Raw genomic sequence first — 22,051 nt, 5'->3', positions numbered from 1 at the left:
GCCTGAAGGTAAAGTACAAAGAATTGCCACCCTGTGCTTTCTGGACTCAGCTTGGTGAGTGAAGGAATGTACCGTGGTTCTGGTTCAGAAAGAGGTGGGTGGGAACCCTGCTGCTCAGGTGTTTTAGACTCAGGAGGAGGAAGGAAAAGGTAGGAAGGGAACGGAAGGATTGGAGCTATTGTTTTGATTCATCGAGCCATCTTTTTTAAAAATTGAGCTCTCTCAGTATTTAATAAGTTGATTGACCCTGGCACCTTCATTCAGTAGGTCCACAGGTAAGGAGCACATGTCCCCTTTGTAAACTCCTTACATGGCATCCTCACTTCTCTTTTGCTTTCAACATCCTCCGATTTTGGGGGGGCCCAAATAAATGAAGTTTTGATTCTAAAATCTGGTTTTAACTAAACTAAACTTGACAAAATAAACAAGTTGGCTTCCAAAGATTCCTGCAGGGAAAACCCAGAAGATAATCCATCTACAATAAGAAAATGGCAGAGCAGACACTTTGACTGCCAGTTCAAGTTCTCCAGCAGGTGTGGAAGGAGTTAAAGAGCAAGGATAGTTGAATCAGATTTGCCAAGACACTGATCTCCATAAATTATAAGAGAATTTATCAAGGGACTATTTGAAATGCAGATTTAGATACACTATTGTTAATAGTGAGCTGCACCCTATTGATATATTGAGCCGTGAGATATTAGCCAATGAGAACCCAAAGCCCTGAAAATTAAAATTAGCAAGACATTTACAAATAATATTAGTCTCACTTGAGTTCATATTTTGGCATGTGCTTTATAATGTGAATATTAGTTCTGTCACACGTTTACATGATATACATGTTTCAGAGAACACAGTTAAGCAGCAGGTCCCAAATCTTTTTACAGGTAGGGGTGCACCATAAAAATTTCGGAGACCACATGCCTTCAGTATAGGGTCTTCTGGGCTAGACTTAGAACGTTCCTCAGGAAAATCCTAGACGATTCATGGTGAATTTCAGAGGCCTGGTAAAATTCATTCTGTTTTAGCCACCTGGCATTAGCCTTGACAGCGATGTCTAGAAATTATTAGGTAAAGGGAGCAAAGGCGAGTGAACATTCTCAGATCTTCCCGGCACATAACTAACTGGCATCCTCTCACATTTTGATCTGAGATTCCTAAACAGAAAGATAATCTTTGATGCAACCGAACTCCCAAACTGAGATTCTGGGCTGGTAGGAACTAAGCTGAAAAATGTTTTATTTTGATGTTAGATTAAATATTATAAATACAAATTGTGAGTGTACGGGAAATTCCAAATGAATGCCAGGAGGTTTCTGGCACCTCGTCTGTTGCAAGGCATACAGAGGTTTATGTCAAGAACAGTCAACAGCAATTTTCCATCTCCCCTGGGAAAAGAATGAGAGGAAATCACTAATGTGGAATGAAAACACTAATTTGCAATCATGTAGGCAGTCGCTGTGTCCAAGGATGCCAAAATGCTTTTAAATACAAGTCATCAAGTTTAGCAGATGGAAAGCCAGCAAGAAGTAAATCACTTATTCAGAGTCTCTCCTGGACCAAATACAAGTGCTGTGGGGATTATGGTCAGTCTCCTGAAACCATTCTTCCCCTGCCACAACCAAGGTCCTGCCGTGAGTCATGCAGTGCTTTAAACTTCGGTCCATTTAGGGACTTGGCTTTCTTCTACAAGATATCCAGCATCATCTTGGGTAGAGAGAAACAGATACCTTTTTGGCGATGTTCTATCTCCAACAGAGCCCTACCTACTTCGCATCAGGCTAGACTTTTCAGATGCTCATTGAACACGTTAGCTTCAATATCTCCAGTTGTTTCAGACTCAAATCCTAAAACAGAATTGATCTTCCTGCTTTTACCTATGCTTTTTCTCCTATCTTTCTGTTTATGTTTTGGTACCATTCATTATATACATTCTTGCTGAAGCCAGAAATCCAAGGTGCATAAAGACTTCTTCTCCATCACTGCTTGCCTCTGATGTGGCTAAATGGAGGAATTCTCTCTCCAAATAGTCCTTGGATGTGGTCTCCCCTATATTTCTATAGACACAGCCTTAGTTCTGGCCTTCACCATTTATTATCTCAGTCATCACAATCCCTTTCTAACAGATTTATCCACCTTTGATATGATTTCTGTCTCTCCATTCAACAGATCCTTGAAGATCATCACTCAGGTGCCAGGCACACTGCAAGGTGCTAGGGACACAGCACTGAGCAATCTCCCTCTTGGAACTTATACTCTGGTGATGGGTGTAAATGGAAACATAAGTAGAGGAACAAATGAAGTATTAAGTGCTGGGTAGAATAGAAGAGAATTGATTTAGGGTAGCTTACATTCAGGAGGGTCTCTGAGGCGTCCTCTATGCCAAAACCTAGCAAAGAAAAGGAGCTCGCTCTAGTGGGGTGGAAAAGCATTTCAAACAGAGGGAATGTGAAATGCTGCTCACAAAGTGCTACACTTTCAGAGACACAGGAAAAGAAAAGAACTTGGCCTTTTTAAGGAGTCAAGGAGGACTGCTGTGGTTAGCGTGCAGGGAGACAGGAAGCAAGCACGACCAAGTGAAGTCGGAGGTACCGGCTAGGGCCAGAGCACGCAAGGCCTTGGAGGCCTGTCTTCCACAGCCTGAGAGGTATTCTGTATTCGGACTTAGATCACAGCATTGACACTCTTAAATCGTGTCTCCCGGTTACTCAAGGGATAATGTCTAAAGTTTGTATGATGTTCAGGGCCCCTCCTGGTCTGGATGCCACTTGCCTTTCTAGCCCTAGGCCCTGAAACAGCCCGCAGTCACGCGTCATCTATATATCCTAGCAGGCCTCCTCTTCACATGCCTTCTGTCCTGCGTGTGATGACCACTGTTTCATCTTCTAAGACTCATCTTAAGTTTCACAGGAGGAGTCAAGATACGCCTCTCTGTTATTTCAAGGGCAACTCTACTGTCGCCTTGCGCTGCTTTGTACGTCTCTCCCACCATCATGCGCACTCCTGAGAATGTGAGAGTCTGGATCTTATGTGTTGGGGTGCTCATGGTGCCTGGTACAGAACTGGCATTCAGTCCATGTTTCCTGAGGGAGGGAAGGCGGGAAGGCAGGAGGAAAGGAAGAAAGTTTTGCCCAAATGCACTGGAGTGGGATGCATGACATTCTGATTCCATCTATTCTAAGGTTCAGTCTATTTTTTTTAAATCAAATTAAATTTTAAAGAAAAAACGAGTGGCTTTTATATGTGATATGTTAGCCCAATTAGTTGTAAACAAGGTTTAATTATCAGAGAAATTCTTAGGAAAAAAAAAAAACACAACAGGACATAAAGGAGCAAGCTTGCTATCTGTAAGACCTGGAGGTACAGAGCTTCAAAATTCCACTTCTTGAATAGACATCAAAGGCAGTGTCTCGTGGACAAGAGAAAAGTGACCACCTTTACAAAGGAGGATGACAAGGTTGCTTTTTAAGAGTTGAACCAGGAAAAAAGTGGATTATCCAGCTATGGGAGGTAACATATGTGAACGGACATACCCAAAACTATTATCAAGGTGACCACGCTGTCATCCCAGCAAGGGGGAAAAGAGCATCAACAAATACACAGTGAGAGGAGAGGCAAGTGATAGGGATGCAACGATGAACCGACATGATAAATAGTTTCATCATGACAAAGGAAAATTCTTTTCCCTCAGTGACTACGTTCGCTTTCTGGTTTATACATCAGCTCCTTGTGAGTTTGGGAAATGCAAGTCAGTGCGTCTGTCTTTGGGCACTGACAGTGACGACTGTATGACCACAGGCTGAAGAACAGCCTCGGCACCGGGGTCATTTCACCCGGGCTGATGTGCTGTGCGGCCTTGCCTGGCTCCCAGCTGGTCAGCCCCAGGCGGGGCTCACTGCAGCCCCTCTCACGTCCAAATATGCGCTCTGGGCCAACAGCAGCACAGCGAGTCCTTTCATCAGGATGACAACACAAGGCCAAGTGCATTCCATTCACGACCAGACACAGACGCAGCACGAAATGTAACTGACACAGCTTGGGCTCCTAAGTGACCTTCGGATGCCAGTGTCAGTCACATGATTCTAAAGCAAAATTAAGCTTGGGTTCTATTCATCTGGAATGCATTACTAAATGAAGACATGGAATAGAGGTGACTTTTTTTTTTTTTTAAGAACTTAGGAGCCAACTCTGTGGTGGGGAACGGAGGTGCTTGGAACAGGAGAAAGAACTAAAATGGTGCCCACGAGTCCGAGAAATCTGCGATGTTACGACATTTCCAACACGGACATGTAAATTCGCTACGGCTTCAGGTGAGCATGCTCTTGTCTAGAGGAGAGTACTGGAAAAGGTGTGGGGGGACTAATCTCTCAGCTCACTCACAGTGAACATTCACTCCAATGAGGCTGGGGTGCCATGGGAAGGAGGTTTATAGTCCGGAGTTGGTAACTGGAATACCACACGGCTGGAAGGACTCTCGTCACACGGCAGCCTGATACACTACAGTGCGATGTGCCCAAAAAGAACTGAATCGAGTCTCAGGTGCTGCCGCCATTATGAAGACTCGTATCCACAGTGCTGCACATCATGGTGATGAAACCGGGCATACCTGGGTTTCCACCAAACTTCGGAGGAGTGGTGTTGCTTAGGATACCACTCTGCCGCTAGAGCTGGAGAATTCCTTTCCAAACTGAGACTACATCAAAAAAGCTCATCTCTTTGACAAAAGATGATCAGCTTTCCTGCTGATTTATGTGTTTCGTTTCTTTCATTTTTCCTTTCCTGTGTCACGTCACAGTTCCCTGGTTTGAATTTACCAGAAACTCAATTTTTCTAGAAAATCTAGCTCCTAAAAATCACTGAAGAATCCCTTTCCCATATTTTGATGGTGGATCCCTTTAGCTGCCCCTGCCCAAATTCAAATCCCCTGCTGCAACATTTTTTGAGGTTTAATATTCATCCTTATATATTTAGTTCCACTTAATTAAGCTAAAGTGTTATAAATAGACAGATTGTTTGCATCCTCTGTGACCATCAGCTAATTCACAGTATCTTTAGTTTTATGGGGAGTTTTTTTATGTTTGCAATAAAGCAAAATTTTAAACCGTTAGTGTGTATATCTTGGTGTCTTTTGGTTCAGGACCTCTGCAAGTCTTCTGCTGTGCACCTGGGTAAAACAACCTTGAGGCAACACAGAGTAAAAACCTGAAGGGCAATGAGGTCTGAGAGAGTCTCCACTGTTAAGCCCATGCTGAATTCGACTGAAACCATCTATGGGAGATTGTATTACTACTCAGAAAATATTATCAATGACATGTCAAAATAAGGATTTATATTTAATTGATTACTGAGAAAGGGGAGTATTGTTTTCATGCAAGACACAGATTTCAAAAAGGTAAGATAGTTTTTGATCTCTTTTTCTAGAGACTAAGAAAAATATATGTAAGTAAAGTTTCCTTTTTTTAAATGTTCTATTTCGAACTGAGCCAAAGATAATCAAGTTGAAATAGCATCATTTGACAAAAAGAAGGGATTAAGAAACAATGACATAACCAAGTAGACGAAGAAGCAAGGTGTTTCACCGTAGAAGTATTCCAGCTAATGAAGAGAAATGATGGAGTCGGTGTATCATTATTTTGGAAACTTCTAATGAAATAATGAATCTAGGCAAAGATCTTTAGTGTCCACTAACAACATAAAGAAACAAATAGATATTATGTATTTCTTGATACAATATGCAATAGCATTTATGAAGTATTCTTCCCCTACTGGGATCAAGTCTGTAGATCAAACTGTTTACCTAAGGAACCACAGGGGACAGAAAAACATAATAAATGAAAACATAGCAATGCAATCAGAAAATCTAAAATGTGGGAAACTCCACAGGACAAATGACCTGGTGTCTTAAAAAAATTAATTACAAAGGAAAAAAGGAAATAGCATGGAGTACAGAAACTTCTAGATTAAAAGAAAACTGGGAGACACCCAAAAAAGGCAATGCATGAAAGTTGTCTGGATCTTCGAACTAATTATAAACAAATGGATGAATTAGTGAATGTCCAATCAGGGAAATTAGAACTATGTATATGATAATACTGAAAAATTATTATAAATGTTTTTAAATGCATGACAATTGCTCTGGAATTATGCTTGAAAAAGCATCCTTAACTTTTTATCAGTGTCCTGACATTTTTAACAGATGAATTATAAAATGTCTAGTATTTGCTTTAAAATAGTCTAGCTAGTGAGGGAGAGTATTTCAGATGAAACAAGAGTGGATTGGTGGTTTTGTAGCTGGATATTGGGTACATGGGATTTATTATGGCATTCTAATCATTTATATGCTTGAAATTTCATGATAAAATGTTGAAAAATGTTAAAGTTGGGAAAAAAAAAGTGATGGAGAACTTACCCTGTTGGATATCCTTCATTTCTAAATGCAAACTAGATATCAAGATTCCCACAGTTTGAGATCGTTTTCCATCCAATAACTTGATGATCTGGAATTTAAAAATAAAATCAATACAAGCTCAAATGACCATACAATCTTTCAGAAGCATATCAAAAGCATTAAGATTTTTAGATACTCTGATGAACTAAACTGATGCTACAGTCACTCTATTTTAATGATACTTTAATTTGAAAGTGACTTATCTACAACTATAGATATTTTAGAAGATAAAGGAAAAACACCACCCCAAACTCTGCCCATCTAATACAAGCACAAAAATCTTTATGTACTGTACTCCGATCTTTTTATTCAAACACTTATTAACTCTAATTGCAACATATGTACATTTTATATCCAACTTTCCACTTATCATTGGCACATTTCCGTATTGCTACTTCTTAGGTCACTTCAGAGCCTCCAGTCTTTTTGGCTGTGTCGTCTGCCCAGTGGTTTAGGGGAAAGATCAGCGTGATCTCAACTCAGCTGTCTACCAGTGATGCAGACTTGGAAAAGGCCAATTTCTTCATCATGGAGTAGGGCTGACTATATTTAATCTGTACACTTATTCTAAAAATTACAGGACATAATATATGTAAAGCACTCGTATAATATATTCTTTTTTTTTTTTTAAAGATTTTATTTATTTATCTGAGAGAGACAATGAGATAGAGCATGAGAGTGGGGAGGGTCAGAGGGAGAAGCAGACTCCCTGCTGAGCAGGGAGCCCGATGCGGGACTCGATCCCAGGACTCCAGGATCATGACCTGAGCCGAAGGCAGTCGCTTAACCAACTGAGCCACCCAGGCGCCCCTCGTATAATATATTCTTAACACAGATTATTTAAATAAAATTTTCCTGTCTTGGAGAATTGAGTGGCTTCATATTTGTGCTATTTTTAATATAAACAATAGAATACTTTGTACATTAAGCCTTAATTTTAATTGCTTAAAATTGTTCTTTTATAATAATATAGATATGTCAAAACTTTACAGTCTTCTTATAAACTCCAAATATCTCATTGCCAATTATGGAAAAAGAGCTCTTCATAGTTTTGGTTTCTCTAAACCTAGTAAGCCAAATCAGTTCCTTCTAACACATCACACAGTGGCCACTAAGGGAAAAAAAATGATCTTTTCTCTCATGTGACACAGCTACAAAAATCAATAGGGAATGCACACAGAATATCACCAAATCTTAAGTTTTTTAATGCACTTTGCTGGGTAAAATACAAATGAAACTAAACAGCTTTGTTTCTCCTTCCACCTAGGTACTTAGAAACTTACCAAAATATAGTGAAGATACAGTTAGACAGTAAGAAATATTGCATTTATATTGGTACTAAACTAGCTGAGTTGCTTGCTGGTTGAACAATAAGGAATAACGGAGTTTGTTCCAAGATTGTCTAATCACCAATCTATCAGTCAGTCCTGAATCAGTTATAGTCAGCCCTTTATCTTTCCTTTCCCTGCTCAGAATGGCTACTTTTATATAACTATTAAACCTAAAATATAGTAAATACCAAGCTTTCATGAAGATAAAAGAAAATCTGATTTTTTAGTCCAATGTGTTTAATAATTTCAACATTAGTCTTTTTTTTTTTTAAAGATTTTATTTATTCATTTGAGACACAGAGATACAGAGAGAGAGAGAGAGCATGAGCAGTGGGAGAGGCAGAGGGAGAGGAAGAAGCAGACTCCCCGCTGAGTCAGGAGCCCGATGTGGGGCTCGATCCCAGGACCCCCGGATCATGACCTGAGCTGAAGGCAGACGCTTAACCATCTGAGCCACCCAGGCGCCCCTCAACATTAGTCTTAAAGATTCTTGGGGGATACAGAATTTCAAGAGTTTTTAAAAGAAATAAGAAGGTAGGTACTTGGTCTTTTAATTTTTTTTATATGAAAGCAAAAGAGAAAGATTATATATAATCAAATAGTTTCTTTAAAAATACAATTTCTGGCTTTCTCTTAGATTGAGAACACAAATTTAAAATGAAATGATTTTTAAAAGTCCAATACAAAATTAAGAAAAACCACGTAAGTTTCATGTAAATATTCAGCCATTCGTTCATTCATTCATTCATTCATTCATTCATTCAACAAATACCTGCTGTAACTCTTTTATGTGCCTGACACAACTTTGGACTCTGAGGATACAGAGGTGACCCAGACAGATCAAGTCTTTGCTTGCCCTTGTGAAGTCTGTAGAGCTTAGTTATCTAAGCAAATCATTTTGGCTTTGTTTTTCTTTCTCAAGACTGCTTTGGCTATTTGAGGTCTTTCGTGGTTTCATACACATTTTAGGATTATTTGTTCTATTTCTTTGAAAAAAATTACATTGGAACTTTGATAGGGATTGCACTGAACCTGTGCATTGCTTTGGGTAGTACAGATATTTTGACAATATTAATTCTTCCAATCCATAAGCACAGAGTATATTTCCATTTAATTGTGCCTTTCTGGGGCGCCTGGGTGGCTCAGTCGTTAAGCGTCTGCCTTCGGCTCAGGTCATGATCCCAGGGTCCTGGGATAGAGCCCCGCATCGGGCTCCCTACTCCACGGAAGCCTGCTTCTCCCTCTCCCACTCCCCCTGCCTGTGTTCCCTCCCTCGCTGTGTCTCTCTGTCAAATAAATAAATAAAATCTTTAAAAAAAAATAATTGTGCCTTTCTTTCATCAGTGTCTTAAACTTTTCAGTATACAGGTCTGTCTCTTACCTCCTTATTTAAATGTATTCCTAGATACTTTATTCTTTTTGATACAACTGTAAATGGGATTATTAATTTCTGGGATCATTTACTGCTAGTATATAGAAATGCAACAGATTTTTCTCTATTTCATACCCTGAAACTTCACTGAATTCATTTATTAGTTCTAACAGTTTTGAGGTAGAGTCTTTAGGGTTTTCCATATATAAATTAAGGTTATCTGTAAATAGTGACAGTTTTACTTCTTCCTTGCTGTAATGGATGCCTTTTATTTCTTTTTCTTGCCTAATTCCTCTGGATAGTTCTTCCAGTACTATGTTGAATAAAAGTGGCAAGGGAGGGCATCCTTGTCTTGATCCTGATCTTAGAGGAAAAGCTTTCAGCTTTTCAGCCTTGAGTATGATGTTAGCTGGGGGCTTGTCGTATGTGGCCTTTATTATGTCAAGCTATGGTCCTTTTCTACCCATTTTGTTGATAGTTTTTATCATATATGGTTGTTGGATTTTGTCAAATGTTTTCTTTGCATCTATTGAGATGATGACTTTTGTCTTTCACTTTGTTAATAAGATGTATTGCATTGACTGATTTATAGATATTGAACTACCTTGTATCCCTGGAATAAATCCCACTTGATCATGATATCTGATCCTTTTAATGTATTGTTGAATTTGGTTTGCTAATATTTTGTCAAGGATTTTTGCATCTATGTTCATCAGAGATATTGGGCTGCAATTTTCTTTTTTTTGGTGGTGCCCATGTCTGGTTTCAGTATCAGGGTAATGCTGGGCTTATAAAATGAGTTTGGAAGCATTCCTTCCTCTAACTTTTTGGAAGTTTGAGAAGGATAGGTATTAAATCTTCTTTGAATGTTTGGTAGAATTCACAGTGATGTCATATGGTCTTGGCTTTTGTTTGTTGGTAGGTTTTTGATTACTCATTGAATCTCCTTACTAGTAATCAGTCTATTCAGATTTACTATGATTCAGTCTTAGGAGATTGGGTTTCTAGTGATTTTTCAATTTCATCTAGAATGTCCAACTTGTTGGTATATAGTTGTTCAAAGTAATCTCTTATATTCCTTTGTATTTCTGTGGTATCAATTGTAACTTCTTTTCTATTTCTAATTTTACTTACTCGAACCTCCTCTTTTTTTTTTCTTGGTGAGTCTAGCTAAAGATTTGTCAATTTTATTTATCTTTTCAAAGAACCAGCCTTTAATTTTATTGATCTTTTCTATTGTCTCTTTAGTCTCTATTTCATTTATTTCTACTCTGGTCTTTGTTATTTTGTTCTTTCTACTGACTTTAGACTTTGTTTGTTCTTTTTCTAATTCCTTCAGGTATGAATTTTGATTATTTGAGATTTTTCTTGTTTCTTAAGGTAGGTTTGTATCCTTATGAAATTTCCCCTTAGAACTACTTTTGCTGCATCCCATCGATTTTGGTATGTTCTATTCCTATTTTCATTTGTCTCAAGGTATTCTTTTTTTTTTTTTTAAAGATTTTTTAATTTATTCATTTGAGACACACACACACACAGCATGAGCAGGGCACAGAGGCAGAGGGAGAGGGAGAAGCAGACTCCTCACTGAGCCAGGAACCTGACACGGGGCTCGATCCTATGGGATCGTGACCTGAGCTGAAGGCAGATGCTTACCCAGCTGAGCCACCCAGGTGCCCCTCAAGGTATTCTTTTATTTCTCCTTTGATTTCTTTGTTGACCCACTGGTTATTCAGCAGCATGTTGTTTAATCTCTACTTATTTGTGATTTTTCCACTTTTCTTCTTGTAATTGATTTCTAGTTTCATACTGTTGTAGTCACAAAAGATGCTTGATATGATTTCAATCTTCTTAAATTTATTGAGACTTGTTTTATGGCCTAACATGTGATCTTCTTTGGAGAATGTTCCATGTGCACTTGAAAAAACTATATATTCTATTATTTTTGGATGGAATGTTCTATGTATATCTGTTAAGTCCATCTGGTCTAGTATGTCATTTAAAGCCAATGTTACATTATTCCAGCAATTCTACTACTAGGTATTTATCTGAAGAGAACAAAAACACTAACTTGAAAAGATATATACATCCCATTTTCATTGCAGCATTATTTATAATAGCCAAGATATGGAAACAACCTAAGTGCCCATTGATGGATGTACAGATGAAGAAGATGTGGTCTAAATATACAATGGAATACTACTCATCCATAAAAAAGAATGAAATCTTGCCATGTGCAACAACATGGATGGATTTGGGGGGTATTATGCTAAGTGAAATAAGCCAGACAGAGAAAGACGAATATCATATGAATTCACTTATATGTGGAATCTAAAAAACAAAACAAACCTCATCATAAAAAAAAAAAAACTCATCGATACAGAGAACAGGATGGTATTTGCTAGAGTGGAGGAAAGTTGGAAGAAGACAAAAATGGATGAAGGGTGTCAAGAGATATAAACTTCCAATTATAAAATAAATAAGCCATGGTAACATGATGTACAACATGGTGACTATAGTCAATAATGCTATAGTACATATTTGAAAGTTTTGAAGAGAGCAAATCCTGTAAGTTCTCATCACAAGAAATAAAATGTTTTTATAAGTTTGTATGGTGATAGTAACTACGCTTATTGTGGTAATCATTTTGCAGTGTGTACAAATATTGAATAATTACACTGCACACCTAAAACAAGTGTTATCTATCAATTATACCTCCATAAAAATCACTTTGGTAAATTGCTGAAAAGAACCAAAAAGGCAATTAAAACATCACCTGAACTTACTGCAAAAAAAATTCAAAAGAAAGGCTTTGGAAAAGATCACAAATGGGGAGAGAGGAAAGGACTGAGACGAAGATTGCCTGTCACTGGGAAAAATGAGCATATTTATCTCTTTAGTGTTCATCCAGGCTGAAATATGGAAAGAATGTCACCACAGTCAGCCATCCTTGAAGTTTTCTCTAATGACTTGACATGGCAAGTGTTTGAAAAGAGAGTGTTTATTACCTTAAGCTGGACTAAAACCTTAAGAGTTGTATGAAATATAGTGCTACCTCCCAAAAGGGAGGTAGGGAGTGGTAAATCAGAGCATTTGTATTCTCTTCCCTGTTTGTGTCAAATTCCCTGTCCACCTCTGACTAGACCTTTAAAAAGAGACCTCTAACTTTCCATGTAGTCTCTCTTCAATTGTGGAATCATATGAGGTTTCTTTAAAAAAGCATCCAAAAGCAGTCTTAAGCCCTCTTAGTTTGTTTGCTTGTTCCTTTCTTCCCTTCCCCTGAAGAGAACAAAAACACTAACTTGAAAAGGTATATACATCCCATTTTCATTGCAGCATTATTTATAATAGCCAAGAAATGGAAACAACCTAAGTGCCCATTTTTCCCAATGACAGGCAATCTTAGTCTCAATCCTTTCCCCTCTCTCTCAGTTCCCTTCTGATTGCTCTCTTGCCTTCTTTTAATTAGCTATTAGAAGAACTTGCATTTAAACTTTGTCTTTCCCGTAAGTAGAATGTGTTATTCATGGTTTTCAGAACCCTACCTGGATAGCTCGGTGAATGTTTGAAGAAATTGTTGCTCCCCATTTGTGATCTTGTCATAAATTTGATTTCCATGCCTGTCTCCTTGATGTCAGTGTGTATGTCATGACCAAGGTTTTATCAATAACTATTCTGGACATTTAAGAATAAATCTAGTCAATTTCCAAAATTTTTGCTTTTGTTGCCTGTGCTTTGGTGTCCTATCCAGGAAATAATTCTAAGACCAATGTGATGAAGCTTTCCCCCTATGTTTTCTTCTAGGAATTTTATAGTTTCAGATCTTACATTTAAGTCTTTAATCCATTTTAAGTTGATTTCTGTTTATGCTATAAGACAAGGGTCCAATTTCATTCTTTTGCATGTGGATATCTAGTTTTTTTGAGGAGCCCATCCTTTCCCTGTTTTGTTGTCTTGGCACCCTTGTTGAAGATCATCTGACCATATATGTGTGGGTTTATTTTTGGGCTCTCTATTCTTTTCCATTGGTCTATAGGTTTGTCTTGATTCCAATACCATACTGTTTTGAATACTGTAGCTTGTAATATGCTTTGAAGTTAGGAAGTGGGGGATAATACCAAACAAATCACAAGGAGAAAATTAGAAGTAAAGGGAAGGTTAAGAAAAAGAGCAGAATATATATTTTAAAATATCCTTAAGTCCAATATGTAAAATGACTAAAAAGAAACATGTGGAGAAACACATTACACCGATAAACAAACCAAGTGAGAGTTCAGGTGACTAACAAAGCTGGCCCAAGACTTCAGGATTCATTCAGGTCTTTCTGAAACTGGTTAATGATTGGGCTGAGCAGGATGTGAGGAGACGGTGTTGGCAAGAGGGAGGAGGAGGAAAAAGGAAGAGAGGTGCTCTCTGGGCTCTTTGGTCATATTTTACAAGCTTCTGCCCAATTCTTGGCCAATGTGGTCATGGGAACGCAGAATGGAATAAGCAAGAGCTCCTTTGTTTAACACACATTTAACACACACATCAAGTTACTCCCATTTGGCAGGTATTGAGCTGGGGACTGAAGATTAGTGTAAAGTTTGGTCTTTGGAGAGTTGTCAAGTTTACAGAAATATTTGTTCTGTTATTTTTGTCCATTCTCTTTTTGTGAGTTTGTTACTTTTAGTTACAAAAGCAGCAAATGCTTACTGCAATAAAAAAATACAAGCTATAAAGAATGCAAAAAAGTAAAAGGTGAAATATTCTCTCATCTCCCAATTCCACTGCCCCGTTATCGCCACCAGTAATGGGGGTTTGTCTCCTTCCAGATCTAAACATGTGTGTATGCCCAAATATGTGTAGGGTTTTAGCTTTATAAAAATGGCAAACAATACATTTTGTTCTGCAACTTTTCCCCCTTGTTCTGAATAATTCTTTGTGTTTTATAAATATATTACTGATACCTTCCCTGTCAGTATAGGCAGAGCTACTTTAAATATACTTTAAATATAAATAAATATAAGTATTCCTCTATTGATGGACACTCAGGAGTTCTCCAAAATTTGTCAATTATTAACAATGCTGCAATGAGCAACCACACAGATGTATTCTTAGTCACTCAAGCTTAGATTTCTACAGAATAGATTTACAGAAGTTGTTCAAACAACATGTCTATTTTTAATTTTGATAGATATTGCCAAATTGTTTCTAATAGATGCTCCCAATTTACACTCCTGACAAGTATTGGAGAGTGACTGTTTTCCTAGTTCCTCATGCTCTGGGTATTATCAGTTTAAAATTTTGGCCAATACGATAGATAAAATGTTTTTTCACTATTCTACATTGCTAATGATTTAATAGTAAGGTTAAACATTTGGTTATTGGCTACATGTTCTTGAGGATTGTCTTTGTATCCTTTTTACTATGTTTTCCGATTACTAGATCTAATAGGCTGATACAGAGAAAGAAATTTAAATAAGGATAGAGCTGAAGAGCAAAAAGAAAGAGATTTACACAGAGATTACTGTGGAGAGGAGGCATTTTTTAAGGGAAGAAGAGGGTTGAGAACTACCTTTCACTGTACCCCTACCTTGCACTAAGTATTATGCTAGCTCTGCACACAAGCCAGTCCAAATGGACAGTTGTGAATTGGGGGCAGTGAGCACCAGGATACTGTAAACTTTTATTCCTTTAGATTTCCAGAGAGAATGATAATTCATGCTCACGAGGCCTATAAAGTAAGTGTATTAAAGCAAGAGACACAAAAATAGAACACTTTGTTCTGCTAACCCAACACTTCATTCTCCTTTTGATATTTGTGATCAAATCTCATAACACCTTACCCAGATATACACCTGTTATCAGAGGCATTTACCTTCATAGCAGAGTAGCTAGGAAGAAAATCTCAAGGAGGGAAGAAGAGTAAAGAAAGCTCATGGAGAAAATAAAGAGAAGAAAGGAGAACAAAGATTTAGAACATGCTAAAAGATTTTTTTTTTCTTAAAGATGATAATCTGGTTATCAACCAATAATTATAACATTGTTTTTAAAATAACTTTTTAGAATCATGCTCGAGTTTCAAATAACCAGGTCCAATTTGTATAGAACCCTCTATTAACTGAAAATTTCCCTTGTTTTTCTTTTATTGCACTATATGCATTCTTGGTAAGGTAACTCCTAGATGGATAAAGTGAACTTCAAAAATTCTTCTCTAAAGAGAAAGAACACATGACAAGAAGATAAACTACTATTAGGTGTTTATTCTCCCCCATCCACTAGCTTCTCTAATATATCCTGGGCTTGGAAGAAAGCAAACTCAATCATCTACTCCTTCCATATTTGCATTACTGAAAAGTGTGGACTGGTAACCATAATGATTATCTGGAAAATTTTTAGAACCTTAATGTTCCTGAGGTTGTCAGATATTTCATTGCCCTTTTCATAGTAGGAAATTAAACTGATACATTTTTAAAAATAGCCACAGGATTTAAAATACAAAGGTTTTATCGAAACATTTATTCATTAAACAATTTAATTCATCAGCACCAACCCATTCTTTAAGCCTGCTGGTTGTTATTATCCTGTGCCATTTTAACAATTTTTAAAAGTTGTCTGGCCCAAGTCAAAGGTTCCCAACAATGTAACAATCTAAGTAGAAATACAAATACAACTAAGGACTACAGCCATAAATACAATGGTCCTTCCCCCCCCCTTTAGCTTTAGCATGCTGAGCTGCCACAGCCTCTTGGCCAGCTATGAAAAGTCATCAGCATCATAGTTCGGCAACTAGTTGTTAAGAGAAAAGTCAGGAGACCAGCCTTCTATTTCTAGACCTTCCCTGACTCATCCTTACATCAATGCTGAAATGTAGTCTGTCCAATTCAACAAAACTCCAACATGCAAACTCCTGTGTTGGTGTACTCCTGCAAAGGGTGTAAAGATTTATATATATATCATTGCTCAGTGGGAGTTCAAAGACTAGTTTAAAGGGGAAACTCCTATAAATAAGTCTGATACAAGGGAGTTATTAACAGGGATCAGTGGAATCTAAAGAGATTCTAATTGTTCCTCGTATATGACCCTCTGTATATGCCCTTCGTATATGAGGCAGGACTCACTGAAAATGGGGGTTTTGAAGGAGGTGGCTGTTTGGGGCCCAGTCTTCCTCTGGGTAACCTGAGAGCTCCCCAAAGTGACATTCAGTGCCCTTCTCCTGAAACAAAAATCCAGGTCGCACGTTCAGAAAACTATTCCGTGAAGGAGATTTGAGAGATGATAAGCTCTGCAGACCATGAGCCACTAAACGCCACCTTGAATCATGTTGTGCTTAGCCATATAGAGAGGGACTCTTTCCATCCTGCACGACTACTGGCTCTTCCAGGCATTAGGACAAATGAGCAGCAGGGGCTTTCAGATGGCCGACAACCTTGAAGCCAAGGCACTGCATTTGGTTGTGGATACTGGTAGGCTTCCCGACTTTATTAGTCCATAGCTTCATAATGTGAGTGTCAAACAAATGGTTTTCCATGTGTACGTGGAGCCAGTAGGCAGAATGATGCCTTGAAGTTCCCGATGTGACTTCCTCCCCAGGCAGGCTCTTAGGAAATCAGTGCTTACCCCATGCTGTTCAAGAAAGATACTTCGGAGAATATTTATGAGACAGTATGAGTACCTGTAAAAGTCTGCTCATGCAGTGCATACACTAGTTGAAGTGGGCTTGGGGATCATTTACCCTTAGCATTGAAGAAACTTGCAAATGTTGTCTAACTTAAACTTCTGCCTTTGGGTAAGCCCAGAAATTAAAGATGGACCTTACTTTACAAGGAGGTCATACTTTCAGAAATTATTAAGGTTATCTTCATACAATGCACACATATTTAGAGCCATTTTCTCTCATCAAACACAGCCTAAACTTTTAATCCTATTCCTATTCTATGACTACTCTCAATGCCCATTTTTCATTCTTCTTTATCCTCATGTACATATTACTTGATTTGTCATAATCCTCAAAATCATTTTCTAGTATTAAGTAACTTCTGGCACCAGAGAGTTTGACTTAATGTCTGACTCAAATTCCTCATGCTTCCATTTCAAATAATCTTTTTTTTGCTCCCAGGGAAGGCAGACAATAGCTGGTCTCACCATCCTCTATACAAAGCTCCTTCACAAACCTTAAGACGGTCATTTATTATTTTTTTTTAAACAAGAGATGCTTTCTATCAAATCTTTGAAAATCAGTTTTTAAGAAATGTTAGCAAGCCCTCAGTTTATCTTGGTCTTATCTGGAGTCAGCTGAACTTGGCAGCACATAGCTTTCTCCTAGGTATAATTACAGTCTGGAGGAGAATGCAATTTGTGCAGCATTCCACTGACCTACAAGCTGACCTTGTGCAGGGGCAAATTCACAGGTTGTGTTAAACCCTATTAGACATGCCTAGTTTAAGGCGAAGCCTTTCCAGACCCCCGTCGCATGCTGGATTAGGGCAGTCACACATGCGTACTATTACGTTGCCTAAGGAGCTCTTGCAATGCCTTTCAGAGAGGGGATAGGCAGGCCAACGTCCCACAATGCCTAATCCTGCACCTTGAGCTGGTGTATCCAAATGATTATTATTTCTTACATATGCAGATTTTTAGAAGAACCTGCCTCTTTGAATAAGAATTAAGACAGAAATGGGAAGACAGATTTGCTACACTGGAAAAAAAACACACCCTGACTACTCAGCTAGAAAAGTCTTGCCAGACAGACCGAGAAAGAACTCCTGCCAGGCCCAGTGGGATTTTTCACATCTACATAAAATCCACATATATTTCAGCTTTCTGCCCGAGCTTGGCAGACGTGGCCAGAAGTAAAAATAAAAATAAATGGTCTGAATAGCATACTTGGCCAAGTGAATTCGGTAGAGCTACAAAATTAAGAGAATTACAGAAGCCTTGTTCTTCCAGGGAGCCTTCCCTGTCTGAACCTGAAGATGATGAATTTCCCCACCTACACCTTCACTGGACATCAAACACAATCAAACCTGTGCCAGATCAGGTAGGTACTCTGTTCTTTGGCTTAGTCCTCACATTTGAAATTTCTCAGTTTCAGTCATAAGATTCCCATCTTCAGTGAAGTTGGTTTTATCATAGAACAGGCGCCATATCTAGTTAAATACAGCCACATATGTTATTGCCAACAAACATCTCCCAGGCACTTTAGGCAAATAAAGACATGTTAAAGTTGCAGCCTTTCCTATCTGAATCACCCTCCCTCCACCAAAACCAAACAAATAAATGAAGGATCCACAGATATGGGCAGATATTTCCTTACGTGACAAGGATATATTTCAAATATCCATGCGTGAGTCATGTTCGACTCTAGAAGAAATGAGTCCGTGGTTTGCCTCTCTCAAGGAAAACTGAAGACGGTGGAGAGTACGCAGAAAGGAGACAATCTGCCTCTCCAAAGCAAAATTCTAAAAAAACATTATTTCTATTTTTGTGCCCTCAGACTGGTGATCTTTGGCTTATGCTTCATATCAGTACTCACTGACCGCCATTCTTTGGCAAAACCACAGACATTAAGAGGCTGGTATAAAGCCCATGCACTACTAATAAAAAGGCAGCTTGTCCCATTGACAGGAATCCCTTGCTTTTCTAAGCCACTGGCTGCCAAAGGGATCCAGGTGCTTTCATAAGGACTGTTGCATTTACCTCAAAGACATTGTTGTGGACTAAGCTGGTAGGCAGACAGAACCCTACGTTAGAGACCTAGAAATTGATGAACCTATCCTACAGGCTACAAGCTCTGATAGTCAAGCTGAAAACCTGCTCTGGATACGTCCAAATCACAAATATAAATTCGTGTGGAGTCCCGACCAGCTGGATTGGAGAGCAGCATCTTCTGCGGACGAGATAGGGTATAACATGGAACGCTTAGCTTTAGTGCTCCCTTACTGAACTGTCACCCACTCGCAACCCCTCCAGCACCAAACTGCAAATTCTTACTTTGTAATTAATAGAAATCTAATTTGGAAGAAAGAGTGAGAATTTCCCAAGGGAATTCTAAGAAGTGATACAAGACAATACAAGGCCATGAAGCATAATACCCCATGGATGCAGGCCTTATACACAAAATTTAAAAAAAATTCATGGGACAAAACAACGGACACAATCCCACTTTCTGTTCTTGTGCCCTCCCTGCCATTTCTAGTGTGGCAGTGACTGGAGGTGAGACAGGTAAGCGACTCCTCCTCCCAGCCGATGCCAAGGAGCAAGGGCCAGCTGGAGGGGACCGGCAAGACGAGAGCTGGCTATCATCTTGCTCTCTCTCTCTCCTCAGGGAGAGGGAGCGCTTCCTTGGAAACATGCAACTGTTTCTTGGCAGGTGCCCAGGAAAATAAATGCTGACTCAGGTTCCTTGTCCCGTCTCCTGTGTTCTACCCCCTGCCGCTCTTTGGCATCACCGCCAGAGGAGTCGGTTGGCTGGCTCCATGGTGCCATATTATGAAGTGTCACCTGACTTGGTACAAACAAGCTGATGGGTCAGCAATGGCCAGATAGGCTTCTGGGTAGTGGCCTCTGTCAACTGGCCTGATGAGGCCATTAAAATAAGCTTTCCACACACAGCCTGATTATCTGTCCCGCTAAATGTTTCAAGGAAAACTAAGCTTCACTGTTCTGTCAGACTGCTAGGTCTGAATCTCTTCCATGGCCTTATTTTTGGGGACACATAAAATTGCTCAGATGAAGTTTACTTTAAGGATTTAGGCTTTTCACCAAGAAATGTGAAAAGGCGAATTGTCACCCTGTCTTGCGTCTGAGAACATATTTGGCATCCCATACCCTTACTGATGAGACAGAAAAGCCCTTTTATTGGTTTTCAGACCAGCAAATTCTGTTCAGAAAGCAAATGGAGAGAAGACCACAGCAGGTGAAGGCCGGGGCTGGGACAGGGTCGGGGGCACCATGGGATGAAGGGGGGCAGGAATATGGGCAGGAGATAATTCTGGTGGTTTGGAAGTTTTTGTGTCAAAACAAAATCACATGCATTTTCCCACTGATCAGAGATTCAGGAGAGAAAATGGCCAAGAGACATCCGTGCATTCATTGCCCTGTCTTCAGGCTGGGCCAAAGGACCGCCACACAGAGGTACAGGTGAGAAACACCATCCTATCGTCTCTGAGAGCTCAGGGCCCCTTCAGGGGTGCTTGGCTGTAACGAACATGAAACAATGCTAAGCCACTGACAGCTGACCTGGGGAGAAGCAACTAGACAGAGGGCTATGTGGCAGAAGGAAAATGAAAAAAGAAAACAGGAGACCATGAAGAGATCCAACCTCTAGTAAAACATAAAACCAAACCAAAACAAAACACAGGCCCAACTGTCCAAGACTCTGCCTTTTAAACTGATGGTGTGCATGCTAAGCTACGGTGGTCCAAGAGTGAGACGAAAGAGGGACTCTCTTTGTGACAGATATTAATAACAACAGGATAACCCAAGAAAATTTAATTCCATGCCCTCAGGTGGCCTCCAACCATCATGGCTCAAACCCTCCCAAGGCCAGGAACTTATTCCATATGTATAACTCGGCCTTTAACAGCTGGGTGGAGAATTTATTTACTCTCTGTTTTAGGAGGGATGGGAGTACAGTGGCTCACCACTCAAGATATACCAGAGGCATGGAGCTTTAAGTCATGTTTTATTGTTTTTAAATTTCTGTATTTATAATCCTACTTTAAAATCCCATCCCAACAAGCAATCTGCATGGCTATCAAAACAAGTAGAGGAAATGTTCCTTCTCTTCCCCTTCTCTCCCCACTGGACCTAGCACTGAGGAGAAGGGTGAAAGCTTTCTTTCAGTCATTCCTAAATTGCATGGGATTGCATGGGGTGGGGATCCTACATACTTCTACAAACTGTAGGCAAAGCCTGCAGTTGCCTATAGAAAACTGTCTATAGTATAAGGCAATTAAGAATTTGTGGGATATCCTCTAGAAGTTTAGCGTGCATGTGAATTACCAGGGACCTTGTTAAAAATATAGATTCTCATCCACTAGGAATGAGATTCAGTTTGGGATTGAACTGTATTCCTTTTACAAAAGATAGGTTGAAGTCCTCGTCTCCAATACCTCCGAATGTGACCTTATTTGGAAATGGGGTTACTGCAGGTGTAATTAACACAGATGAGGTCACACTGGAGTCGGATGGGCCCCTAATCCAATGTGGCTGGTGTCCTCATAAGAAGATGGCCATGGAAAGGCACAGAGACACGGAGGGAGAATGCCAAGTGATGACAAAGGCAGAGAATGGAATTACGATGCTGCATGCCAAGGAATGCCAACGATTGCCAGCAAGCCACCAGCAGATGGGAAGAGGTGAAGGATTCCCCTACCGGTTTCACTGGGAGGATGGCTCTTTCCAATACCTTGATTTCAGACTCCTAGTCTCCAGAACTATAAGACAATAAATTTGTGTTGTTTTTAGTCACCCGGTATGTTGAGGAAGGCCCAGGAAACTAACACAGGGCCTGAGGACCTTATATTTCTAGTAAGCTCCCAGGTAATACATATGCTGCTGCCCCAGGGGCCACACTCTGGAGTCAGGTGACCTCAAATGAACATATTCTGTTGTTCACTCTCATTGGCACTTAGCACAATGTCTGACATATATGCACGTATGTTTATACAATCCCCAATTCCCAGAGTTTTTTGGACTAACCAGCTGGAAATGTGCCCCTGTCCCTCTCCGTCTCCTGAAGGTATGTGCCCAGTCAAGAATGACTGCTTTCTAGTCCTAAGAGGAAAGTATATAGCAATACAAGCCTTTCTCAAGAAACAAGAAAGGTCTCAAGTACACAACCTAACCCTACACCTAAAGGAGCTGGAGAAAGAACAGCAAGTAAAGCCTAAACCCAGCAGGAGAAGAGAAATAATA

At 39.4% G+C, this 22,051-nt stretch overlaps 1 protein-coding gene and 1 pseudogene across 3 annotated transcripts in view; one reads left to right on the top strand and one right to left on the bottom strand.

Annotated features, from left to right (window-relative positions):
• Positions 1–22,051, bottom strand: part of FMN1 (formin 1) — a 376,423-nt gene that overhangs the window by 150,141 nt on the left and 204,231 nt on the right. For all 3 annotated transcript variants that reach the window (XM_081830845.1, XM_081830844.1, XM_031024804.2), the window contains one exon: positions 6,407–6,494. In XM_081830845.1, the coding sequence (XP_081686971.1) occupies positions 6,407–6,494 (88 nt within the window). The remainder of the gene's footprint in view (positions 1–6,406; positions 6,495–22,051) is intronic.
• LOC102733040 (ubiquitin carboxyl-terminal hydrolase isozyme L3 pseudogene) overlaps positions 1–22,051 on the top strand; it is a 398,129-nt pseudogene that overhangs the window by 338,525 nt on the left and 37,553 nt on the right.

The sequence above is a fragment of the Leptonychotes weddellii genome, chromosome 9, assembly GCF_054177405.1.
Source record: "Leptonychotes weddellii isolate Sample4059 chromosome 9, ASM5417740v2, whole genome shotgun sequence".
Classification (NCBI taxonomy): Eukaryota; Metazoa; Chordata; class Mammalia; order Carnivora; family Phocidae; genus Leptonychotes; species Leptonychotes weddellii.
The sequence above is the reverse complement of the archived record's forward strand: the minus strand, read 5'-3'. Positions and strand labels throughout refer to the sequence as shown.